General features: G+C 34.5%; 1 protein-coding gene across 1 annotated transcript in view; it reads left to right on the forward strand.

The window, feature by feature from the left end:
- COL24A1 (collagen type XXIV alpha 1 chain) overlaps positions 1–22,118 on the forward strand; it is a 395,306-nt gene that overhangs the window by 211,694 nt on the left and 161,494 nt on the right. Inside the window, exons 26-32 of the mRNA XM_045980771.1 lie at positions 4,460–4,513; positions 6,689–6,742; positions 8,150–8,203; positions 9,557–9,610; positions 18,837–18,890; positions 19,175–19,219; positions 19,340–19,384. Coding sequence (XP_045836727.1) covers positions 4,460–4,513; positions 6,689–6,742; positions 8,150–8,203; positions 9,557–9,610; positions 18,837–18,890; positions 19,175–19,219; positions 19,340–19,384 — 360 coding nt within the window. The remainder of the gene's footprint in view (positions 1–4,459; positions 4,514–6,688; positions 6,743–8,149; positions 8,204–9,556; positions 9,611–18,836; positions 18,891–19,174; positions 19,220–19,339; positions 19,385–22,118) is intronic.

Consider the following 22,118-nt stretch of genomic DNA (forward strand, 5'->3'; position numbering starts at 1 on the left):
AGTCTAAAAAAAGCCATTATGGACAAAAATAAATAGACAATATCCTCCTTTAGTTTTTTGGGTTTTTTTTTAAGATTTTACATATTTATTTGAGAGAGAGAGCATGTTCAAGCATGGGAAGGAACAAAAGGAGAGGGACAACCAGATAATGCACTGAATGTAAGGACAATGCAGAGCTAGATCTCACAACCCTGAGATCATGACCTGAACTGACATCAAGAGTCAGATGCTTAACTGACTGAGCCACCCAGCTACCCTGACAATATCCTCCTTTTGATAGTACACTTTCTTTATATAGTCAATTCTGTAAGTTTTCTTTTTTTCATCCTGCTTTCTAAATGTTGTTGTTCTTGGTCCTTCCGTTTCTCAGCCCACACACTCTCTTTGGTGATGCATCTACTCAGTTACTCTTTTTGTTGATAGTTCACAGTTATCTTTCCTTAGCTCTAGACCTGTGTACTCAATTGTGTTGTGAATATTCCTACCAGAATGTCCAATATATAATCTCATATCCGTCTTATCTAAAAACATATTCCTCTTTCTTACCCAGATAGATTACATGCACTGTATTTCCACTTCTCTGCATCTTCCCCATATCTGTCTAGACTGACAAGAAGTTTGTATTTTCACTATCTTCAACAAACATGTGAATGTATGAGATCTTAAAGAGGAGAAGTAAATAATAGAATGGAAATACATTTTCTGATGTAGTGCTTAAAGTTGTCACTTTCTAATCATGGCCAGTCTTCTGTTTCTCCTACCTTCAAAGTTTTATACTAGATTGAATCGTGTAAAATAACCAATGTTTAAGGTTTAAAAAAAAGTCAAATATAAGCAATTTCATATAGTATAACAAATATTGCTTTTATTGTTGTAAGATAACTTCTAAAAAATTTTTAAAAGTGGATAAACTCAGTAACACTAGTAAGTGCAAACATTGAAATTAATGTTTCTAAGATAAAGCTGAGCTACATCCTCAAGAATTAGTCTTATAATATCCCATTTTCAAGTGAGTTTAAAGAGATGTGGGCTCTGAATTATTTTATTTTGTTTTATCTTATACCTGAAGTTGTTTCTGTACTGAAAAGAAAATTAGAAACAATATAGACAAGTTCTAAACCACAGTTAAGGCAGAATTGTCAAGTCTATGAACTTTATGTAAAAGTTGTTTTAAACATTTTAGTTTCAACTAGGAAATATTCTAATTTTATATTAGTCTTTAGTGAATAAGGAGGATGTGGTTACTTAAAAAAAATAGAGCTAGTGTATTTTAGAGTTTTACTGACTTTTAGAAAAAAATACTTCTTTTCAGTTCTAACAAGTGATTTATTATATACAAGGCTTTTTGGCCTTCTGAATTTCTGCTTTAGCTAACAAAATCTATAAATAGGCTATTACATATCCTATTTTATAAAAAATGAAATATTTTCAATTATTGTAGAGTTGTCTAGCTCTTAACACACAGTGTGTTTTGGCTCTAGGTTTTGTCATTTTCCTTAATGTGTGTTAGATGTAGAATCAGTGTTTTGAAACTTTTTAAATGAAAATTCTTGATCAAAAAAGTATAAATTTCTGATAGTTCTTATAAATGAAGGCTACAGCTTCAGTGACTGCTTTGTAGTTCTCTTAAATACCCAAGAGAAGTGGCTTGGGCTCTGTGGGCCCTACAGACTCTCTCACAACTACTCAGCTCTGCCTTTGTAGGGCAAAAGCAGCCGTAGGGAATTAGTAAACAAGTAGACATTGCTGTGTCTCAGTGAAACTTAGAAAAAGAGGTAGCCAGCCTTTGGGGTCACAGTTTGCTGACTTAACTTTATCTGATATTCTATAGTACTTTATCTTCATGTAATATTTTTGCTATCTTCTTTGTATTTTAGTTATTAGTTATTTCTAAATTGACTAGTATAGTGTCTTATACCTGGTAAATAATAACTAATGAAATAATTATGAATGAAATCTTATACATTTCACCTTTGGGAAAATGTACATCATTCCAACAACACTAATTTAGAATTTTCTCCATAAGTGTGTAACTTGAAAACAGAAAAAACTTAAGAAAACTGTTGGGAGGAATCAGAGTCTTAATACATTAGTTATGCTCTCCTAATGTAAGTTGCATTAACTATTCCCTGTGGACAAAAATAGAAGCCTGTGAACTGCCCATTTTCCAGTGAGAGCTTATTTCTTCCAAATTTGGTAGACTGTACCTCCTAATACTTGACATCAGTACTGACAAACTCTGCCCTATTGGAAGCAGGGAATATATAGTAATAAGAGATAAGAGCAATTGGTATGGACTGTGGTGAATGAAAGAATGCATCTAAGTAGTAACTGTTGCTTAGATCCATCCAGATTTACCTTTGAAAATGCTTGTCTGTGCTTGCTAGGTCATCTAAAGCTAGGAATCTTATTAATCTTCATATATAAAATCTCTGGATTTTTAAATCTTAGTACCTAATTCAGTTTCCATTAATTAGTAAGCTAGTGCTATGGTCTAAGCAAAATAGTTCTGTAGGTGACATTGATCTGGTACACATAGTCGATACTGGGATAAGTCAAGTGGGCCTACTCCATTCACTCACCTAGATTATATGTGTTAGGAAAAGGGTTTTCCCCTGGATCAGTATTAATCTGTGTTCAGTTTCTGATATTTTGTTTACTGTCTCACAAATATTTATATTTTGTTGTTCTTCTCAGATTTGATTAACTGACCATTGATCATTGTCTCAGAGTGAAAGTGTTAATGTTCTTAAAATCAGTAATCATAGAAAAATATTAGATCACTTCTAATGGAAATAACGATTAAACATTAGAACAGTTTTTGAGAGTATAGATTTGTGCTGTCCAATAGAGATACAAGGTCAGTCACAAATGTCCTTTAACATTTTCAACAGCCATATTTACAAAGGTAAAAAGACGCAGATGAAATTGATTTTACTAACATTTTATTTAAACCAAGCAATATTAACGAAACATTCATTTTAAAATGTAATCAATTTAAACAGTGATTTAATTTTTTCATTCTTTTTGTAGTAAGTCTTCAAAATCTGATGTCTTTTACGTTTACTGCACATGTCAGTTTTGATCTGCTACATTTTAAGTGCTCAATAGCCACTTAAACTCAACCACACTACTTAAACGCATCCACCTCAGCAAGCTATTTAACTCACCTGCCTTGTCTGTAAGTACAGCAGGATAATACTAACAAATATGGCTCTTATGAAGATTAAATAAGACACACAGGAAGTGCTTGCCATACATCAGTTTATCCATGACGAGTAGATAAATAGGTAGGTAGGTAGGTAGAGTGGTAGGTAGGGGAGTGAGGGAGAGATTGAGATGTAGATAAAATCATACCCCATGCTTTAACTTCAGTTAGCTTCAACATAGCAAACCATTTTTTTTTCATGATTTAGGTGCCTTCTATATGCTATTTTATATTATCATACAATAATCTATTTAAACAAAGAATAGCTATTGAAAAAGAAAATGCTTCATACATCTTTAAATAATAGTAGAAAAGGGCTTCATAACTGAAGACAGGAGAAAGATTATGTTGTCGTTATACAGCTTGGTCTATGTTATTTTGTTTGCTATATTGTTTGAAGTAGAGTCCATAAAGACAAGGTAGATGAACACTAAGCCTTGTTCACTTTGAAACAGTGTTACTGATTGCATTCTTTCATTCCTTTCAGGGCACTAAATTCATCCTTTACTCAAGCTGTTTACTCATCTAGAACACTCTTTCTCCTTTCTTCTCTTGGCCAACTGGCCTCTTCTTATTCTTCAGCTTTCAGATTAGATGTCAGACCTGAGCCTTATTTACCCTGTCTTCTCTTTCAGTATCTACCTCGTTATCACAGTTGTTTCCTTTATAAGCCAATGTGATGATTTGTGATTACTACTTTTTAATTTAGTTGGTTTTAGTCTCTGTATAAGACTTTCTGCCTTGTGAGAGCCTGGGTCTGCTTTGCTTGCTAACAAAATCTCAGCAAAGCAATGTAGTACCAGCATAGAGCAGGCACCAAATATTTCTTGAATGACAATGAATTAATGAATGGATGTGTGCTAATTTGGGGAATTTTCAAAGAAGTCACAGAAATGACTTTGTGAGCTGTTGTATTCACATCAAGAAGCTATGAAAACTACAGTTCTTTATAACATCCCCTGGATTATAAATTCCACAAGGTCGAGGACTGTGTTTGGATATGAAACTAAGTGCCTCCCAGCTCAGGGCCTGCCACATATTAGACATTCATATATATTTGTTGATTGAATGAATAGATTACTTTTTGATGTGAAGTCATAGGCTGGACATCTATACTAGGAAGAATTTTACTCTAAGATAAAATTTAGGATGAGTTAAAAAGAAACATGGGTTATGGTGACTTAAAACCAAAATGCTGTAATAGCAGTGCAGTAAAAATGTGAATTTTCTGTTATTTTTTTTTCCTAAAAGGGACCTGTTGGTTTACCTGGAGAAGTTGGGACTACTGGAAGCATTGGTGAAAAGGTAATACCTTTCATTTTTTTTCTAATGATAAGAATTCCAGGCTAAACTCAAATAGGAGACATTCATATGGTATTTTATGTTGATTAGAAATTACTCATGGCTTAAAATATGTCTTGAAAATCTTAAATATATTGAAATATAACTAATGGGATATATGTTTCTAATTTTTAAAGGGCAGACGACTCTTTGGGTTGTGATGATGTGGTCTGAAGAGAAAAGATGAAACTGATGGTCTAGATTTATGACTAGATCACATTTAAATCAACTTTATCAGAGCAAGCTCCCTAAAGGAAGCAGTTTCGAAAGGAATTCAATTACCACTTTACCTGATCCAAGTCTCAGTCACAATCTCTTGCTTTTCACTTGGAATCCAGTGTGCAATTATTCGGGCATATTCCCGGCTATTGTAATGGAAATTGTAATTTGCTTAAAGATTACCTAGAAATCATTACCTTGAGAGTGATTGTCCATGTTGAGTTTCAAATTTAGGAAAGTCTTTTTAAAAAATAAAAAGTAATGCTTTACTTGAAACGAAGGGCATTTTAATTTTTTTTTTTATGGAATCTTATAATGGACTAGTAGGTTATAAACCAAAACTTTGGGTCTTTGACTAAAACCTGTTGTGCTCGATATAAATTGTAAGCATGATAGTCTTGTGCAATTACTACATAAGGCTACTCTGTGAATAAGTAGAGCCAGGACTAGGAGTAAATTAGAAAATATTCCAGTTATTGCTATCTGAAATGTTTAGTTTAAGTCAATGTCTACATGTCTAAAATTCATCACTTTTTTCCCCAGGTTTAGATGGGTCTCTTCCTAATAATCTCATGTCCTTTAGTGTGCCTTATACCTATCTCAGTTCTTCTAGTCTTCTGGAATAAATAGAGTGAAACCCGTATTTCCTTTCCTTTCTCCTCCATTCTCTATGCCTAATCTTTTAGCAGGGCTTAGAGTTTTTTTCTATATAATTTATCTTTTCTAATAGTCAATCCAAAGCCCACCCTGCCCCAACATACTCTTATCAGTTTATGTTAAATTTATCCTGTCAGATTTCTATCTTCTCATCTATCCTACATACTACAAGCAGAGGACTAATTTTGATGGGTCATCTGAAACATTTTGAAAAACCATCATTGGCTCCCTACTGTTGACCGGATTACTTTGGGTCCTCTACTTTACTGTCAAAGTACTATATAATTTTGGCTTAATCAGTTCATCCAACAAATTTTCTAATATTCTCCAATATAAACCTTTCTCTCTCCCCTCTCATATATTACATACTTGTTCCTATTCCTGTTCTTACTGTTTTGTTTTTTTAGCTTGAGTATCCTCTCTGTTTCCCTCTGTTTATTCAAAACCAGACTGTAGGACTCAAAGTCTCATCTCCTCCATAAACTCTTCTTAGAGTCCTCTGATCCTACCTGATTTCTTTCCTTCCTAGACTTAGAATAAGCACCACACAATTTAAAATTTAATTGTCCTCTAATTGATTGACCTTTGTTAATGTCATGTCTCCAAATACTTGAGAGTAGACTCTAAGTCAAATTTCTGTTGTAGCTCTCCAACTCTCAGTACATTGAAAGTCCTTAATATGTACTTATTGATTTTTTATTAACAATTTAACAAGTATAAAATGAGCTCATTTTAAAAAATTAGATTTGTAATTTTTTTTATTCTGACTTTGTTTTTTCTGTGCAAGGTCAAATGCTCTACACTAATCCTAGGAATTTTAATGTGAATCAGTTTAATTTTTTTAATGTGCTATGGCATATTTGATTATCATAATTATACTTGTGGTAGACAGATTACAGAAATAAAATTTTGTTCAATGGTTATAGGAATTATAACCAGTTAGTTCTTAAAATATGTTTTGATACTTTTACTATCCTCCTATTTTATATGCCTCAAAATGATTAGCATTTCTACTTATAAAAATATTTTTAGTATTTTATCTCTTGAAATATACTTTGAGGATTTTTATTACATTAGAAGTATAAAAAAAAGAAGTATAGCAACTTTAAGGTAAAAATATATAATTTGTAAATTAAAAAGTATTGGCAGTTAGGATGAGATGTGCATGTAAGATATGATTCTGACAATTTTCCTGTCAAGGCTTACCTCAGTCATGACTGATTAACTTGCCTCAATGTTTTTCTTTTTTCTTTGTTTTAAAAGGGAGAACGGGGAAGTCCAGGTCCACTAGGTCCCCAGGGGGAAAAGGGTGTTATGGTAAGAGTCTTTGATTTGAAATATATGTTTCCAAAGAATATCATAATTTCAGAAGTGGAATTACCTTGAGTGAAATTTAAATAAGTGAAAAGTGTTTATTTTACAGTATATTTCCATTTGAATTTTCCTTTCCTTTAAACAATTTACCTTTCAAATGCTGATTGCCACTGCAAAGCCTGAAAAATCAGATGACTTGGTCAAATGACTATAGCTTTAAGAGAAGAATTAAGCCACCATAAATTAGTGAAATGAATCAAAAGAGAATATGATTAGGACTCTTCTTTTATAGCTTATAGTTTCTATAGCACACATCATCACTGTCACTCTTCCATGCGTTTGTGGTCCTGATGTAGTTTTTGATATATGAAACATCAGAATCCAGAATTCATCTTACTATCTTGCATCTTTAAGGTAGTAATAGCTGACAAGTATTATATATAGATTGTATTTTTTTAGTTTATTAAATAGTTTCTAAACATGATAGGAATGAGAACAAAAAAATATCAATGAAAGAATCTTACTTCAGAAAATATATTGTAATAGATCTGGTGGCACATTAAACTGTCTACAAATTTATTTTGTGTAAGTTATTCTTTAGTTTTAACTTCTGTTGTATCAGCAAAACTCTATAAGATTTTTTTTTTAGCTATGTCCAGTTGCTGTAAACTAAGAAATTTAATATACCCATAAGGTTAATCAATATCAGGAATTATTATCTACTAAGAGATTCTCTGAATTAGTAATTATACCATAAAGGGTATGTTCCTTCTAAAATTTAAAAGCTCTAGAGTATTTATACACATTCACATTCCTTAATAATAGAATTTTCTCGGGGCGCCTGGGTGGCTCAGTGGGTTAGGCCTCTGCCTTCGGCTCAGGTCGAGATCCCAGGGTCCTAGGGTCGAGCCCCGCATCGGGCTCTCTGCTCACGGGGAGCCTGCTTCCTCCTCTCTCTCTCTGCCTGCTTCTCTTCCTACTTGTGATCTCTGTCTGTCAAATAAATAAAATCTAAAAAAAAAAAAAATAATAATAGAATTTTCTCACCTCTGACAATGAAAAGGCTTCATAATCTGTATAATATAATATCCATCTATTCATAACATAACAAAACCTACAGAAAGATAAGATGAATATTCTCTTCTCAATAGGTTATAATGTGTGATTCTGGTTAGCAAATTTCTTTTCTAGGCAGAGTTACTAATAAAAGGATATACAGCTTCTCTGTATAACCGTGTCTTATTTCTAACTGTAGTACGTTTCCCATTACCTTTTATATCTTGGATAGGAAAGAGAGATCTTATTTACATGATCACTTTTACTACTATTTATAATTTACTGGTTTGTCTTCAATGGAAATAATCAGATATGATAGAAACTTTATATCTTTCATATTTACTCAAATTATAGGGATATCCAGGTCCTCCTGGGGATCCAGGACCCATTGGTCCACTAGGATTACCAGTAAGTAAAGTCTTTATATTCCCTTCTTGAATGTCTACTTAAATTTAAATCTATGATTTATTTATTTAAAAAAAATCTTCTTATTCTTAGGCAAAATAAGTAATGTATAAACTGATGGAGGCTACTTCTCTCTTCAGTCAATGTAAAACACTCTAGAATATTTCATGGTATCTTAAACTTACTCACTGCTATTTGCTATATTATTTACTTTTAATAACCAGTGCAATTGTGTAGCCTAAAATAAAAAGAAATTTAAACTTTCTTTTGAATAACCACATATAAGAAAACAAGTCAGTAATCAAGTGTACATGTGAGCATGGATAAACAAAACATAAATAAGTTAGAACATATTTTTCTTAGAAATTTGGAAGTATTCTCAAACGACCAGATAAAAGTCAGAAAAAAATTTATCTTTATTGACCAAAACTTGAGCTTTGAAAATACTCCATTTATTATATAGAGAAAGGTAATCAAATCTTGACTCCAGGAAATAAATTTGCTTATCAAAATTTGGCCATTATTATCAACTTAAATATGAAAAAGATAAGCTTTAATAATCCCTAAATAGAACTATTACCAAAAATGATTTATGCTGTTTTGTGAAGCTCTTGTTTTGAAGAAAGGCTTGGCTTTCTAGTACTTTGATAGGCATGTTACTAACTTCTAAAATTAGGAAGACTGAGATTGGTACAGTTGCCAAACTGTAGATTAGTATGGTTGCTAATCTTTTTACTCATATAAGATAATAAATAAATCTACAATCCTGTAAAAGTTCACTGTTTTTATCTACCTAATGTCATATAAATAAGTAAATTTTATTTTCTAATTAAGTCTTTATGAAAAACTATAAGTATAAAAAATTCATTGTAATTGACTTAGTAATAAGTAGACAACTTAATCTTCATTACATCTATTTGTGACATAATTGGTGTAATTTGTGACATTTTCATTGTAGCAGGAAAAAAACTCTATTCTTATGTGATGTAATTATCATTAATGTCTAGAATAATGAGAAAGAAATCTTGCAGCAACAGCCATTGCTTTTTTGATGGACCAAGCTCATTAAACTAGTCAGACTGGCTAAATGGCTATTTATTTTTCTCTTTTCACTGTCACTCCATGGGTTGGGTCCTCCTGAAAATTAGCTGGAATACGGGGTAAGGGAAGAATAGGAATAATGGGGGAGGAAAGTATGGCATTTATTTCATAAATAAAGCAAATTTTAAAGGAGATTAATCAATTTTATTTTAAGAATTCCCAAGGAGAATTACATGTCATAAAATAAGGTCATAGTTCTATTTTGCTAACATTTCTGTGACTTCTGTAACTGATTTTTAAATTTTTAATGAGTAGGGTCATGTGGGGACAAGAGGACCACCTGGGAGTCAAGGTCCTAAAGGACAAAGAGTAAGTTATCTAATGCAAGAAGTAATCTAATACATTAACCTAAATTAAAAAAAAAAAACTTCATAAATAGTAATGTGCTCGATAAAAATAGCTCTATGTCTTCTAGATTGTGCTTATATATTGTTGGCTTTTTCCTTCTTTTCGTTATATTAGATGAACTAACTACCTGCATTAATTAAAGTGTGACTTGTTATCATTTGTACACACAAAACCATACTTTTCCATTTTATGTTTTACAAATTTTACTAATTCATATAGAACTCTTCTTTCACATTCTCATTTCCAGTTCCATTCTTTGGGAGAATTGTAAGTGTGAAGATGTTTAAATAAACTGTTTTTCTACTCCCAAGAGACTTACAGAGCAAGGAATAGTAACATCATGACAAAATAAGAGCAATAGGAAATGGAATGAAGACAAATGCAGGATGACTGTTAATTAATTATAAAGCAGATGTGATATAATCATCATTGTTTGGTGATTATGTATAAGAATTAAATTAGGAATCTTTCAATCTTTGAGTTTTTTAAACATTAAATCTTTTTTTTTCCTTTGAAGAAATAAAAGCCACAGTTTACTGCATGTCCATTACATGTCAGGCAACTTTACATCTGTTACCTTACTTAATACTTAGAACTACCCGAAGAAGATGTATCATCTCAGATATTATAGCTGAGGAAAACAGAACTCAGAGAGTTTAACTATACGGCCTATAGGCACACAGAGAGAAATGACAAAACCAGCATTCAAATCTTACTTAGTGTGTCTCTCTCCCAGTCCTGTGCTTATTTGACACCATACAGAATACGAAGGAGGTTTTTCATTTTTTTTTCCTTGATAAATCTGAATATGTGGGTTGTAAGAATTCTCCTTTCTCCCTTGACTTTACTTTGATTTTTAGGACTAGTTAAAAAAACATTTAGAAAATTCTAAGAACATGGTGTCCAACTAACAAAAGTTAAAAACAAAACAAAAACTTCATTTTCCAGTTGGCAAATGGGAGAGAAGTGTTAAGAATGCCCAGTTTGAAATAATAACTTTAGTTTCATGTCCTGTGTTTTAAGTGAAGATTGATGAAAGAGAGCAAATTTGTCTTTATTATTATTTCTTTTCTGAAAAACTCTTTTCCTCACTGGGTTATAGATTTACAATCTACGAATAATCCTGATGGTCATTTCTATTTTAGCCCAAGTGAAATTTAATATAATAATATAAAAAGACAGTAGATGATCTGTACCCACACTGTCATTTAGTGGTCTGTACCTTGCCAGCATTCAGTACTTCATCAACTCCAATGTGTTTATCCAACTTTCAACCAGTTTTATGACAGTTGGAAAAAAGTGGAAATACTTTTTGCTATGTTTTGCCTTTTAACTATTAATTAAGTAACTGAGGTATTATAGAAGCCATGTACCTAAGCAAGAACTCTCCTGAACCATTTGTGTTTTCTCCTAAGTCATACAGAAAGTTCATTGGCTCTATGGTTTTCTAAACTCCTCATGATCCCTGGGTAATTGTTATCCTTTTCTACCCCCACCCCTTTTTTTTCTTCCAAGATGTTCTTTAAATTCAAGTTTGTTAAATAACACTAACAAAGTGTAATATTAGTTTTAGGAGTAAAATTTAGTGTTTCATCAATTATATATAACATCCAGTGTTCTTTCCATCAAGTGCCCTCCTTAATGCCCATCACCCAGTTAACCCATCCCTCCACCACCTTCCCCTCCAGCAACCTGTTTGTTCTCTATAGTTAAGAGTCTCTTGTGGTTTGCCTCCTTCTCTGTTTTTATCTTCTTTTATTTTTCCTTCCCTTCCCCTATGTTCATCTGTTTTGTTTCTTAAATTCCACTTGGAGGTGAGATCATATGGTATTTGTCTTTCTCTGACTAATTTCACTTGGCATAATATGCTCTAGTTCCATCTACATTGTTGCAAATAGCAATATTTCATTCTTTTTTATGGCTGAGTAATATTCCATTGTATATACACACCACATCTTCTTTACCCATTCATTAGTCAAATAGATTGTTATCCTTTTCTGATTTGCCACTTTGTCCTCAACTGTTATCTTTTTAGTGGTCTGTTTTCCTCTTATCCTCCAAATACATTTTACTGATTCTCTCCCAAAATGGCTTTTCACAGTTACCTAAAGTTCATTCAGTACTTTCTAAACAAAGAAATCTTATTTAGAAATAAAGGCTTCGTTTAGTACAAAAACACTTCCTTTGCAGGAGAATATTTCAGGCAATTTCTGAACATTGAGAATACAAAAGAACTGAAGACCAGAATATTTAAGAATTTATTATTAGAAAGTTCCATCCCAGATGTCACATAATGTCTTCCTGTTTCTACTATCTTCTTATCAATCTGTTCTCCAGTAGGAAGTTATATCAATATGCTAGATCCATCTTTCCCAGTGTTTTTCAATCAAAAAAAAAAAAAAAAGACTATATGTCTAACCCACAGAGATAAATGGAAAGGTATCTGCCTAGAAGTTTCTGTGCTCCAACTCTTCCCGCTCATCCCAAAGGCTGAGCGGGTTGATCTTCCCAGCACATCTGTAAACCCTTCATGGCACACAATTGTGTCACAGTACACTGGAGAGGAAGCTATGCCCTATGCACATTGACCTGGAGATCACACCAAGAATTATCGTTATGGAACTAGTGCTTATTACTGTTTTGCCTGTGACTTACATTGTTATCACATGGCCATGTGAACATCATCAATAACAGGACATGCTCCTAGGGGTCTGTGTGCCCATCCGTCTGTCATTCAACTGTCTAAAATTTACTGGTTTCTTGTAATTTGTCAAGCATTCTCCTCATACCATGGAGGATTCAAGGGTAATGATCTTTCAGATCTGGACCACATGGATTTTACTATTCAATTAGTTACAGCCCAGTGGCTTTTGAAATATCGTACAACATTGGTACTTTTCCAGAGGACAAAAAAAGCTCAGGCAAACAACAAAGTCTGCCATTTCAGGAAACAACTTAAACAAATTAATATATTGAATATTAATTTCAAATTAATATTAAAAAATATCACCTGCTTTGTAAAGGTTGTATAACCCTACTTCTTATATAGCTGAAAAAGAGCAGGATTGGCTGAAAGTATTATTCCTATGGTTTGAGATTCCTAGGTGGGAGATTTGGCATGAATTTAAAGTATTATTATTTATCCTACGTACTCTAAGCTTTTTTTTTTTTTTTTTTTTTACCTGCCAAGCTTGGCTGAAGAACAGTCATTTAAGCGTAGTAACACAATTTAATATGCCACTAAACAATATAGGCTAGCAGATTCTCTACTGCAATACCAGTAAGATGGTGGCTTAGCATTTTGGGGTCACTAGGAATCAGCACAACTTTAGTTGCTGTCCCTCATGTGCACATTTAACTCACTGGGGCTCGGTAACTCATCCTTTGGTGTCCCTCCAGTATGTGCTTCTGTGTCCTGTCTCCAGCTGCCCGACAGGAGAGATGGCCCGCTGAGCCAAGTTAACATCTCTTTTCTTGCCCATGGATTGTGCCTTTGATCATTAGACAACTTCAGATTTTGTACCCTTTCTCGGGAAGGAGGGTATAGAGGCATACAACTGAGTAATTTTTTATTCTATGCTACTTAATATTTAAATGAGGAAAAAAAGATTGAAATAACTATTAGAAATGTTTTAAGATTTTTCAATGCAAGACGGAAACTGGATATGACCATAAAAATTCTAAATTGTGGCTTCTTTGAGGAAATGCATACCGTATTGGGAAACCAGCCATTGCATTTAGATTCAATACGAGTACCACCTGGAGCACACCAAGTATCAGAGAAGAGCTTTTTGTGTGGTTCCTCTCCTGAAAAAGTTTATAACAAGAATAGAATGAAATGATTTTTTCCCCACAAAATCACAGATAATAGTTTTTGTCTAAGGGAACTTTTTGTCCCAGCTATATCAAGCAAGAGCCAGAACAGACTGCTAGACATAATTAGTTAGGCATCTGAGTAATTTAAAATTAACAGAAGGGTCAAGCAAAGATGGATGTGATTAAAAGGAAATAGAAACATGCTGAATCCAAGTTAGAAGGACATTTGTTCTGTGAATATGAATCTTCATTCATAGATGCTTCAGCTCTTTAAAACTGATTACAAGCATTATAGAGATGGACTTGTATTTTTATAAAAGCCTCCTACATAAGCTAGTATTCAGGTTATATTAGTGTGTTAGTTAATGATAATTTTTTTAAAATTGTAACATTTATATACAGTAGTGGGTTTGTCTCTTATCATCTGATACTTCTAGGATTATGTGACTGTTCAGGAATTTTGTTAATTCTTTAAGATTATTACCTATAATTCAAGTGCTTGTTATTTTATGAAACATGCTTAATTTATATAGTTGAGTTACCAGACTTTGTTCCAGTTTTTAGAACCTACTAATAGTCACTTATCATAGCAAACTTTAACTTTTCTTACAGATGATAAGGAAAAGATCAGGTTTTTTATTTAGCTAGCTTACATTCTCCAAGAGCTTTGTAGATAATTGGATATTTAATTTTTATTTTATTCATTGAGTTCACATGTGCATGAGTTGGGGGAAGGACCGAAGGAGAAGGAAAGAGAATCTGAACCAGGCTGCACGCCCAGCGTGGAAGCCAACACAGATCTCAATCTAACAACCCTGAGATCATGACCTGAGCCGAAATCAAGAATCAGAGACTTAAGTGACTAAGCTACCCAGGTGCCCTGATAATCAGATATTTTAAAGCAGATATTAAAAAAATAACTTTCTGCCCAATTAGATGCCTGTTTTAATGCTGTTGGTCTCTCTTAGAGCTTGTTTAGCCTTAACTGAAACATAGAGAGCATTAAGCTTCCTTAGAGTGCTTTCAGCCTTAACCTCTTAACCAGCAACCTTAGGTTTTATCGCCTTTAATTAATGCAATTGCTATACTTAGAACAAAGGAGGGAGCTCCTTTCCGTTATAATGCCAATCAACCTTTAATTATAAATGTTTCACATTCATTTTATGTCTTCTAATCTTCAGGTCCTCTTTTCAATCTAAATTCACTTGTTAACAGGATTAACATTTTCTTCTTTCTAACATTTGAAAAAATATAAACTTAATAGAGCATAACTATTTAAAGTCTTTATACTTTAGACATCATATGAATCAGGCAGCTTATATCTGCAGGCTTCCATTTCTTCATATTAAAAAAGCAGAAAAAAGCAGAGTTTGCACTAGTTCAGCCTTGACATTAGGTGATCTATATTCTGAAGCAGAAACTGGCAGTTGATTTTGAGATCTTCCTCCTGACCTAGGTGCAGTCTTTTCTATGTATATATCCGGGAAGCCACTTAATCTGATTTTTTATAAGAAAAGAGACTTGCCATCTTTAGACCGAACAATCTTTTTTTTTTTAAGATTTTATTTATTTATTTGACAGAGAGAGATGACAAGTAGGCAGAGAGAGGCGGAAGCAGGCTCCCCGCTGAGCAAGGAGCCCAATTCGGGCCTCAATCCCAGGACCCTGGGATCATGACCTGAACTGAAGGCAGAGGCTTTAACCCACTGAGCCACCCAGGCGCCTCTCGATGCTACGATTTAAACCTAGACAGAGTGTGGGCACCTGGGTGGCTCAGTCAGTTAAGCGTCTCCCTTTGGCTCAGGTCATGATCCCAGGGTTCTGGGATCCAGCCCTGCATCAGGCTCTGGGTTCAGCGGGGAGCCTGCTTCTCTCTCTACCTCTGCCTACAGCATCCCGTTTGTGCTCTTTCTCCCTCTATCTCTCTCTCTCTCTCTCTGTCCAATAAATAAATAGATCTAAAAGAAATTTAAAAATTAAAAAAATAAATAAACTTAGACAGAATGACTGCACTCTCTAGCACTAGCCTTGGAGATATCTGCCTCATTGTGGTTGATTGTCCAGAATCACATTCATTGTGTTCACTTCATTCTCCCTCTCCACCCAAGCAAACCTACACTTCCAGTTTGTTTGCTATTAATGCTGTCATCACTCTACTAATTATTATCATAAAATATCCAAGAAAGATAGAGATTTCAGGTTGGAAAAGGGTTAAGTGCCTAATTCCCAGTGGACACATTTTCAGTCTAGATCTCACTTGTTTTCTGCCGTGTTTAAGAATGTTGATCACCTATTCCCCTTTTTTTAAAAATTAGAGTATAGTTGACACACAATGTTACATTAGTTTCAGGTGTACAACATAGTGGTTTAACAACTTCGTAGGTTATACTATGTTCATCACAAGAGTAGCCGCCATCTGTCACTGGACAACACTCATTCCTTTTCACAGTCCTTCAGCCACCTTCTGTTATAACTCCAAAAAATTTTGTAAAGTGTTTTCTTACAGGGCAGAAAGAGGAGAATGGGCTTAGGAGGTGACAGAGAAAGAGAATCAATATAGGCTGCTGAATTTTTAAGGTGAAGATTATGTTTAGAATGAGGTCCTGAGGGATCTTTGCACTTAAAACTTCAAAGTCATCCTTTAAGAATTGTTCCTGTTTTCTTCTTCAGTTACTTACTGTTAATCATTCCAAGCATGTGCCCACCTCAGGACCTTTGTAGATTCTGTTTCTTCTGTCAGAATGATCTTGCCCATATGCCATTTTAGAGAGGCTTCTCAGACTACCCTGTCTAAAATAGGGCTCCCCATCTTGAATTCTCTCTAGTCCCTTAAGCTCCTTTATTTACTTCATTACATTTGGCTACTCACTGTCATTTTATAGTTTTAGGTATTTATTTGATTGCTTATGAGTTCAGGGATGTGTCTCTTCTCCCTACTGTATCTTCTGTGCCTGAAACAATGCCTGGCCTCAACTTGACAGTCAGCGTTCTACACAATAAGACTGAAACTCAGCTTTATAGTCTTTTATGGGAAAATAGGGAAAGAAGGTAGGGCCAGGTCGTGGAGTACCTTCAATACAAACTGAGATTAAAGGGCTAGAGCTATGGCTTTAACTTTAGTACGACCAGTAGAGCTACAGATCTCATGGAATGTGAACCTTCTCTCTAATGCCCTGAATGTGCCTAAGAGGATCAGGGAGTGCAGTACCCTAAGATTACCCAGGAAGAGAATCCTATTACAGTAAGCAGTTTTTTAAGAATACAAAGCTAAACCAAGCTGACCTCAGGTGGGAGAAAAGAGAAGGAGCCTGTTGTACTGAGAAATTTGTATCACTATTCTGTATAGAAATCTTCAATGCCTTCTTGGGGCACCTGGGTGACTCAGTTGGTTAAGCATCTGCCTTCCACTCAGGTCATGAGAGGCCCCAGATCCCTGAGTCTGGCTCCATGCTCAGTGGGGAGTCTACCTCTCCCTTTCCCTCTGCTCCTCCCCACTGCTTGAGTGCACAGGCACGCGCTCTCTCTCTCAAACAAATAAAATCTTAAAGAAAAAAAGAAGTCTTCAGTTCCTTCTCATTACCTATTGATTTAAATATAAACTCCAGTCTTTGACCTTTTAAGTCCCAGGCTTTCCACAATTATTTCTTAGTATAGAAAATACTTAGAAATATTGAGAAATACTACTTGTAGTCAATAAACCAGCTAAACAAACTACTTTTTTCTTTCTTGGATATCTTCTTTCCTGCCTCTGTACCCTTTTCTCATCCTATCCCTCTGTTCAGAGTTCCTTTTAGAGCATGATCTCCAACTGTCAAAATGATACCTTTATTCCTTATACAGACGTGTGAAAGTTCTCTTCCTCCTTTGAATCCTTTCAGCCCTGAAAATGCCTTGTCTTGGGGCACCTGGGTGGCTCTGTGGGTTAAAGCCTCTGCCTTCAGCTCAGGTCATGATCCCAGGGTCCTGGAATCGAGCCCCGCATCAGACATCTGCTCGGCAGGGAACCTGCTTCCTCCTCTGTCTCTGCCTGCCTCTCTGCCTCCTTGTGATCTCTGTCTGCCAAATAAATAAATAAAATCTTTAAAAAATACCTTGTCTCAACCTATCATCATTATTTGTATAATTCACCCTACCATTCTTTAAGCTTCAAGAAGGAGAAACTTGCTTACAACTGTGTATCCCCATAACACTTAATGCAGTACCTTTTCCATAGTAGACATTGTAGTGTTGTCAGTGTTGTAGAATTGAGGGTCTTTAAGATCTTCCAAGGATAGTTATTCTTTTTTTTTGAAGATTTTATTTATTTATTTGATAGAGAGAGATCACAAGTAGGCAGAGAGACAGAGAGAGAGGGGGAGGCAGGCTCCCCGCTGAGCAAAGAGCCCGATGTGGGGCTCGATCCCAGGACCCTGAGATGATGACCCGAGCCGAAGGCAGAGGCTTTAACCCACTGAGCCACCCAGGTGCCCCCAAGGAGAGTTATTCTTTAGGCATGGAGACATATACCATCATTTTATTAGAGAGTAACTTCTACAACTAGCAGTTCTTCACAGCTGATGACTAAATATTGATAGCAACTTAGCTGAGAAGTTTTACATTTACATGAAGATTCCCAGCATTATTTTCTGTCCCTTTTCTGTGTGCTGGCCACCTTTCAGTAAGTGTTGTCAAGCAGGGGCCTAACAGGTACAATACAGTCAGCACTCATTCTCTAATAAAGAGAAGAGTGCCATTCCAAAAATATAAAACTTGAGAAGACTATTGGACAAACAAACCAGCTACTTTTAAGTTAATGTAGAGTTGTTCTTAGAATAAATTGTGAAAGGCCCCTGCATAAATAAGGTGAATAAAATATTCTAATAACAAACCTATATTATAATCACCTCAACAACTGAATCAGCTGTTTTTATGGCCACCTGATTAATTATTTGGCAGTAAATCTTGAAAGCACAAGCTTGATTATCCCATACAAATAGGTTCATCCATGTATCTGGCTGTATCCTTTTCTGTGGTCATGGTATAAAAGCAAGCAGAAGGAATTTATCAAGAAGAACACAGTGTGTGGGGCACCTGGGTGGTTCGGTGGGTTAAAGCCTCTGCCTTTGGCTCAGGTCATGATCCCAGGGTCCTGGGATCGAGCCCCACATCGGGTTCTCTGCTCCCTGGGGAGCCTGCTTCCCTTCTTCTCTCTCTGCCTGCCTCTCTGCCTACTTGTGATCTCTGTCAAATAAATAGATAAAATCTTTAAAAAAAAAAAAAAAGAACACAGTGTGTTCATTTGTAAGGATGCATAACAGTAAAAATAAATAAATAAATAAATAAATAAATAAATAACATTTCACATTAACAATAGAACTTTTTCCATCCCTAGGGACCAAGAGGACCAGATGGTCTCTTAGGGGAACAAGGTATACAAGGTGCCAAGGTAAATACTGATTTTTTCATTTCATATGCATTACATTTTTTTTGAGCCCATATGTGTTCTACCTGATTTAAAACTGTTGTATTTTCTTACAAAAGTATAGTTCTGAATTTTCTCTTAATAAAAGTATGAAACATACATAAAGTTTTTACTTTACACAAATACTTTCTTTTGAATCTTGAGTTATATACCTGATGTCCTGTTTTCTTGTATGTGAGCATATGCTAGCATGTGTAAAACCATAATTCACATTCATATTAACTCCTCTGGTACTGATACTTTGTTAGGGTGAAAAAGGAGTTCAAGGAAAAAGAGGGCCCTATGGTCTTATTGTAAGTAGTAAAATATTTTACATTAAAGATAAATAGATAAACTCTTCCCTGTTTTTCTTGGTTTGTGGTTAATATTTGGTGAAGGAGCTCGGGGACTCACACATTTTCTTCCTTATGTAGGGTAAGACTGGAAACCCTGGAGAGAGAGGAGTTCAAGGGAAACCAGTAAGTAATAAAGAATAATTAAGCTAGAATAATTTTTTTCCATTTTATTCTCTGGCACAACTATTGTTGTTGTAAAGTACATTAGACTGAAAGAGTACTAGTTCTTTTCCTCCTCCTTCAGTCTTTAGGTGGACGGGTTATTTGTGCAAGTTGCTTAATCATTTTAGGTCCTTGTGCTACCTGTTTATAAGCTGATGGTGATAACTGTTACACTCCACCCTGGTATACTTAGTTTTTCTATAAAATCCATCTTAAAATTAAATGGTGTGATATTATATAAATATAATGGAATATGAATAAAGCTAACATAACAAGGAATTTCTTGCCTACTTTCATTTTAATTCTGTTGGAGTGTTCTTTGGACCCTTGGAATGTCTGTGTGTGTCACCATGCTTTTCCATGCCACTGCTCTAAGAATTTTTAATATTATACAATGCTAGATATTTTCCTGGTATCAAAACATCTTTTCAGAAGTATACAATTTTTTCCCCTGAGTGGCAACAAGTTCTTTATTATGGTCATAGTGCAGAAACAACCAGGAGATTGTCAGCTAAAAAAGATATGCATATATGTGTCTTTTTCTTTTTTTTTTTTTAAGTATTTCTCCCTTAATGAAGGGGAGAAATACTTAGGAAAAAAAAACAAAACACACACACAAAAAGATATACATATGCATATGTACACACACACATGTTAGTACATGTATATAAAATTTTGAACACATAAGTTTAATTGTATGAGCTTTTGTACATCTCGTGTATTTCTGGTTTTATTTAGAATCATAATTTTTATAATTATAATTTGTAATGACATCTTGCTTTATCATATACATATCTATATATGCAATTTAAAGTTATAAAATTAAATAATAATTTAAATAGACAGCAACTGAAGAGTCAGAAAAAGGTAAGAGAAAAATGTTTTTTTCTGCTATTATAATTGTCTCTAAGGTCACTGTTTGTTCCTCTTTGAAATCTGCTGCCCCCTTCCTGTTGTTTCCCATAATGGCATTCTATTTGACAATGGTCAAATCTAAAATACCGGAGACCTAAAGGAGAAAAACGACTACGTCCAGGGAAAGAATTTGTCTGTAACAATGTTATCCATTGAAGTCATTACCCCCCAAAATTATTTGAGTATTGATATTAATCATCTGGGTTTCTGTTATATCAATGCAAATGGTGTTTCTGTATATTCTTTCCACTTTGCTGCACTGTTAAAATATGTGGCAATGAGTAGAAAAATTCGAAGCTCATCATGGTCATTCTTTACTGTAGAGAAAGGAAACCTAGAGAAGTAACATTACTTACTCATTTTATATATTGTTGACATTCCTTAGAATTTTACCTTTCAGGAAGGTATGTGCTATGGTGAGTGCTGTGAAGTATGTAAACCTGGCAATTGACAGACCTGTACTCCTGGGGCTAATGATACATTATATGCTAATAAAAAATTTAAAAAAAAAATTAAAAAAAGAATTTTACTTTCATTTGCAGCCTATTAGATATGCCTAGATAAATGCAAAATGTGATGTTTGACTTCCTCAATCAAATAAAAGACATTAGAACCATTTTGTAACCATGGCTTAAGGCAGGAAATTGAGTAAATTTACTTTAGTGGATGACATGGGTCATACATTAAATCTAAGTTGATAGTAGTTTTTGAGGTTTACATGGCCCTCTGCCTACATTGTCCCCTTCTTCTTGACTGAACTGAAATAGACTTTTTTTTAAAGAAGGTAGGATCAATCAGTCCAAGAAATTGAGACGGCCCTGAAAACTTGTTTGATCCTCCACAATATTTCTAGTCATTCATGCAACTGTTGAATACCAGGCAGTGCTGTACAATAGAAAGACATATTGAAGGTCTGATTGACCTTTGCTCCAGTACATGCTCCTAATAGCTATAGAGTTTGATTAAATGGGTTAGCTCTCTGGACGGTATTTTCCTTGTCTATAAAATAGACATCTCTAAATTATAATTCTAAAGCCAGGTATGAAATTAAAAATGCTAACACATAGCTTGTCAAGGTAACCAGGAAAATTGCATTTGTCTATGGGCCAACTCTGTTTCCTATACTTGCCTTCCATCCACATGTAGATCTGACTTAAGAGGAAAGGCCATGATCCATGGTGTTATTAAAGTGATAAAACCTGGGTAACTCTTTTTAGATTACTAAATCTTATAAAAACTATAACTATTAGTGATTTTTTTTAGAAATCTAGATATTCTTTCAGCAGATGAGTTAGGGGTGTTAAATCTCCACTATGATTTTTTCTTTGTTTTTCTTTTTTTTTTTTTTCAAAAACATTTTATTTATTTCTTTGACACACAGAGAGAGAACACAAGTAGGCAGAGAGGCAGGCAGAGAGAGAGGAGGAAGCAGGCTCCCTGCTGAGCAGAGAGCCGGACTCAGGGCTCCATCCCAAGACCCCAGGATCATGACCCGAGCTGAAGGCAGAGGCCTTAACCACTGAGCCACCCAGGCGCCCCTGATTTTGTTTTTCTATGTTTCTTTCTTTAAATTTGTTGAATTTTGCTTTATATATTTTGAAACACCATTTTTAGAGTTCACATTTATGATTATTATGTCTTCCTGATGAACTGACCCTTTTTATTTTTACAAAATATTCCTCCATATCTCTGGTAATACTTTTCATTCCTGATAATACTGTTTGTTTTTGAAATTGGCTTTATTTGATTAATAAGCCTCTCCAGCCTACTTATGCTTGCA

This window comes from Meles meles, chromosome 1 (assembly GCF_922984935.1).
Source record: "Meles meles chromosome 1, mMelMel3.1 paternal haplotype, whole genome shotgun sequence".
NCBI classification, from domain to species: Eukaryota; Metazoa; Chordata; class Mammalia; order Carnivora; family Mustelidae; genus Meles; species Meles meles.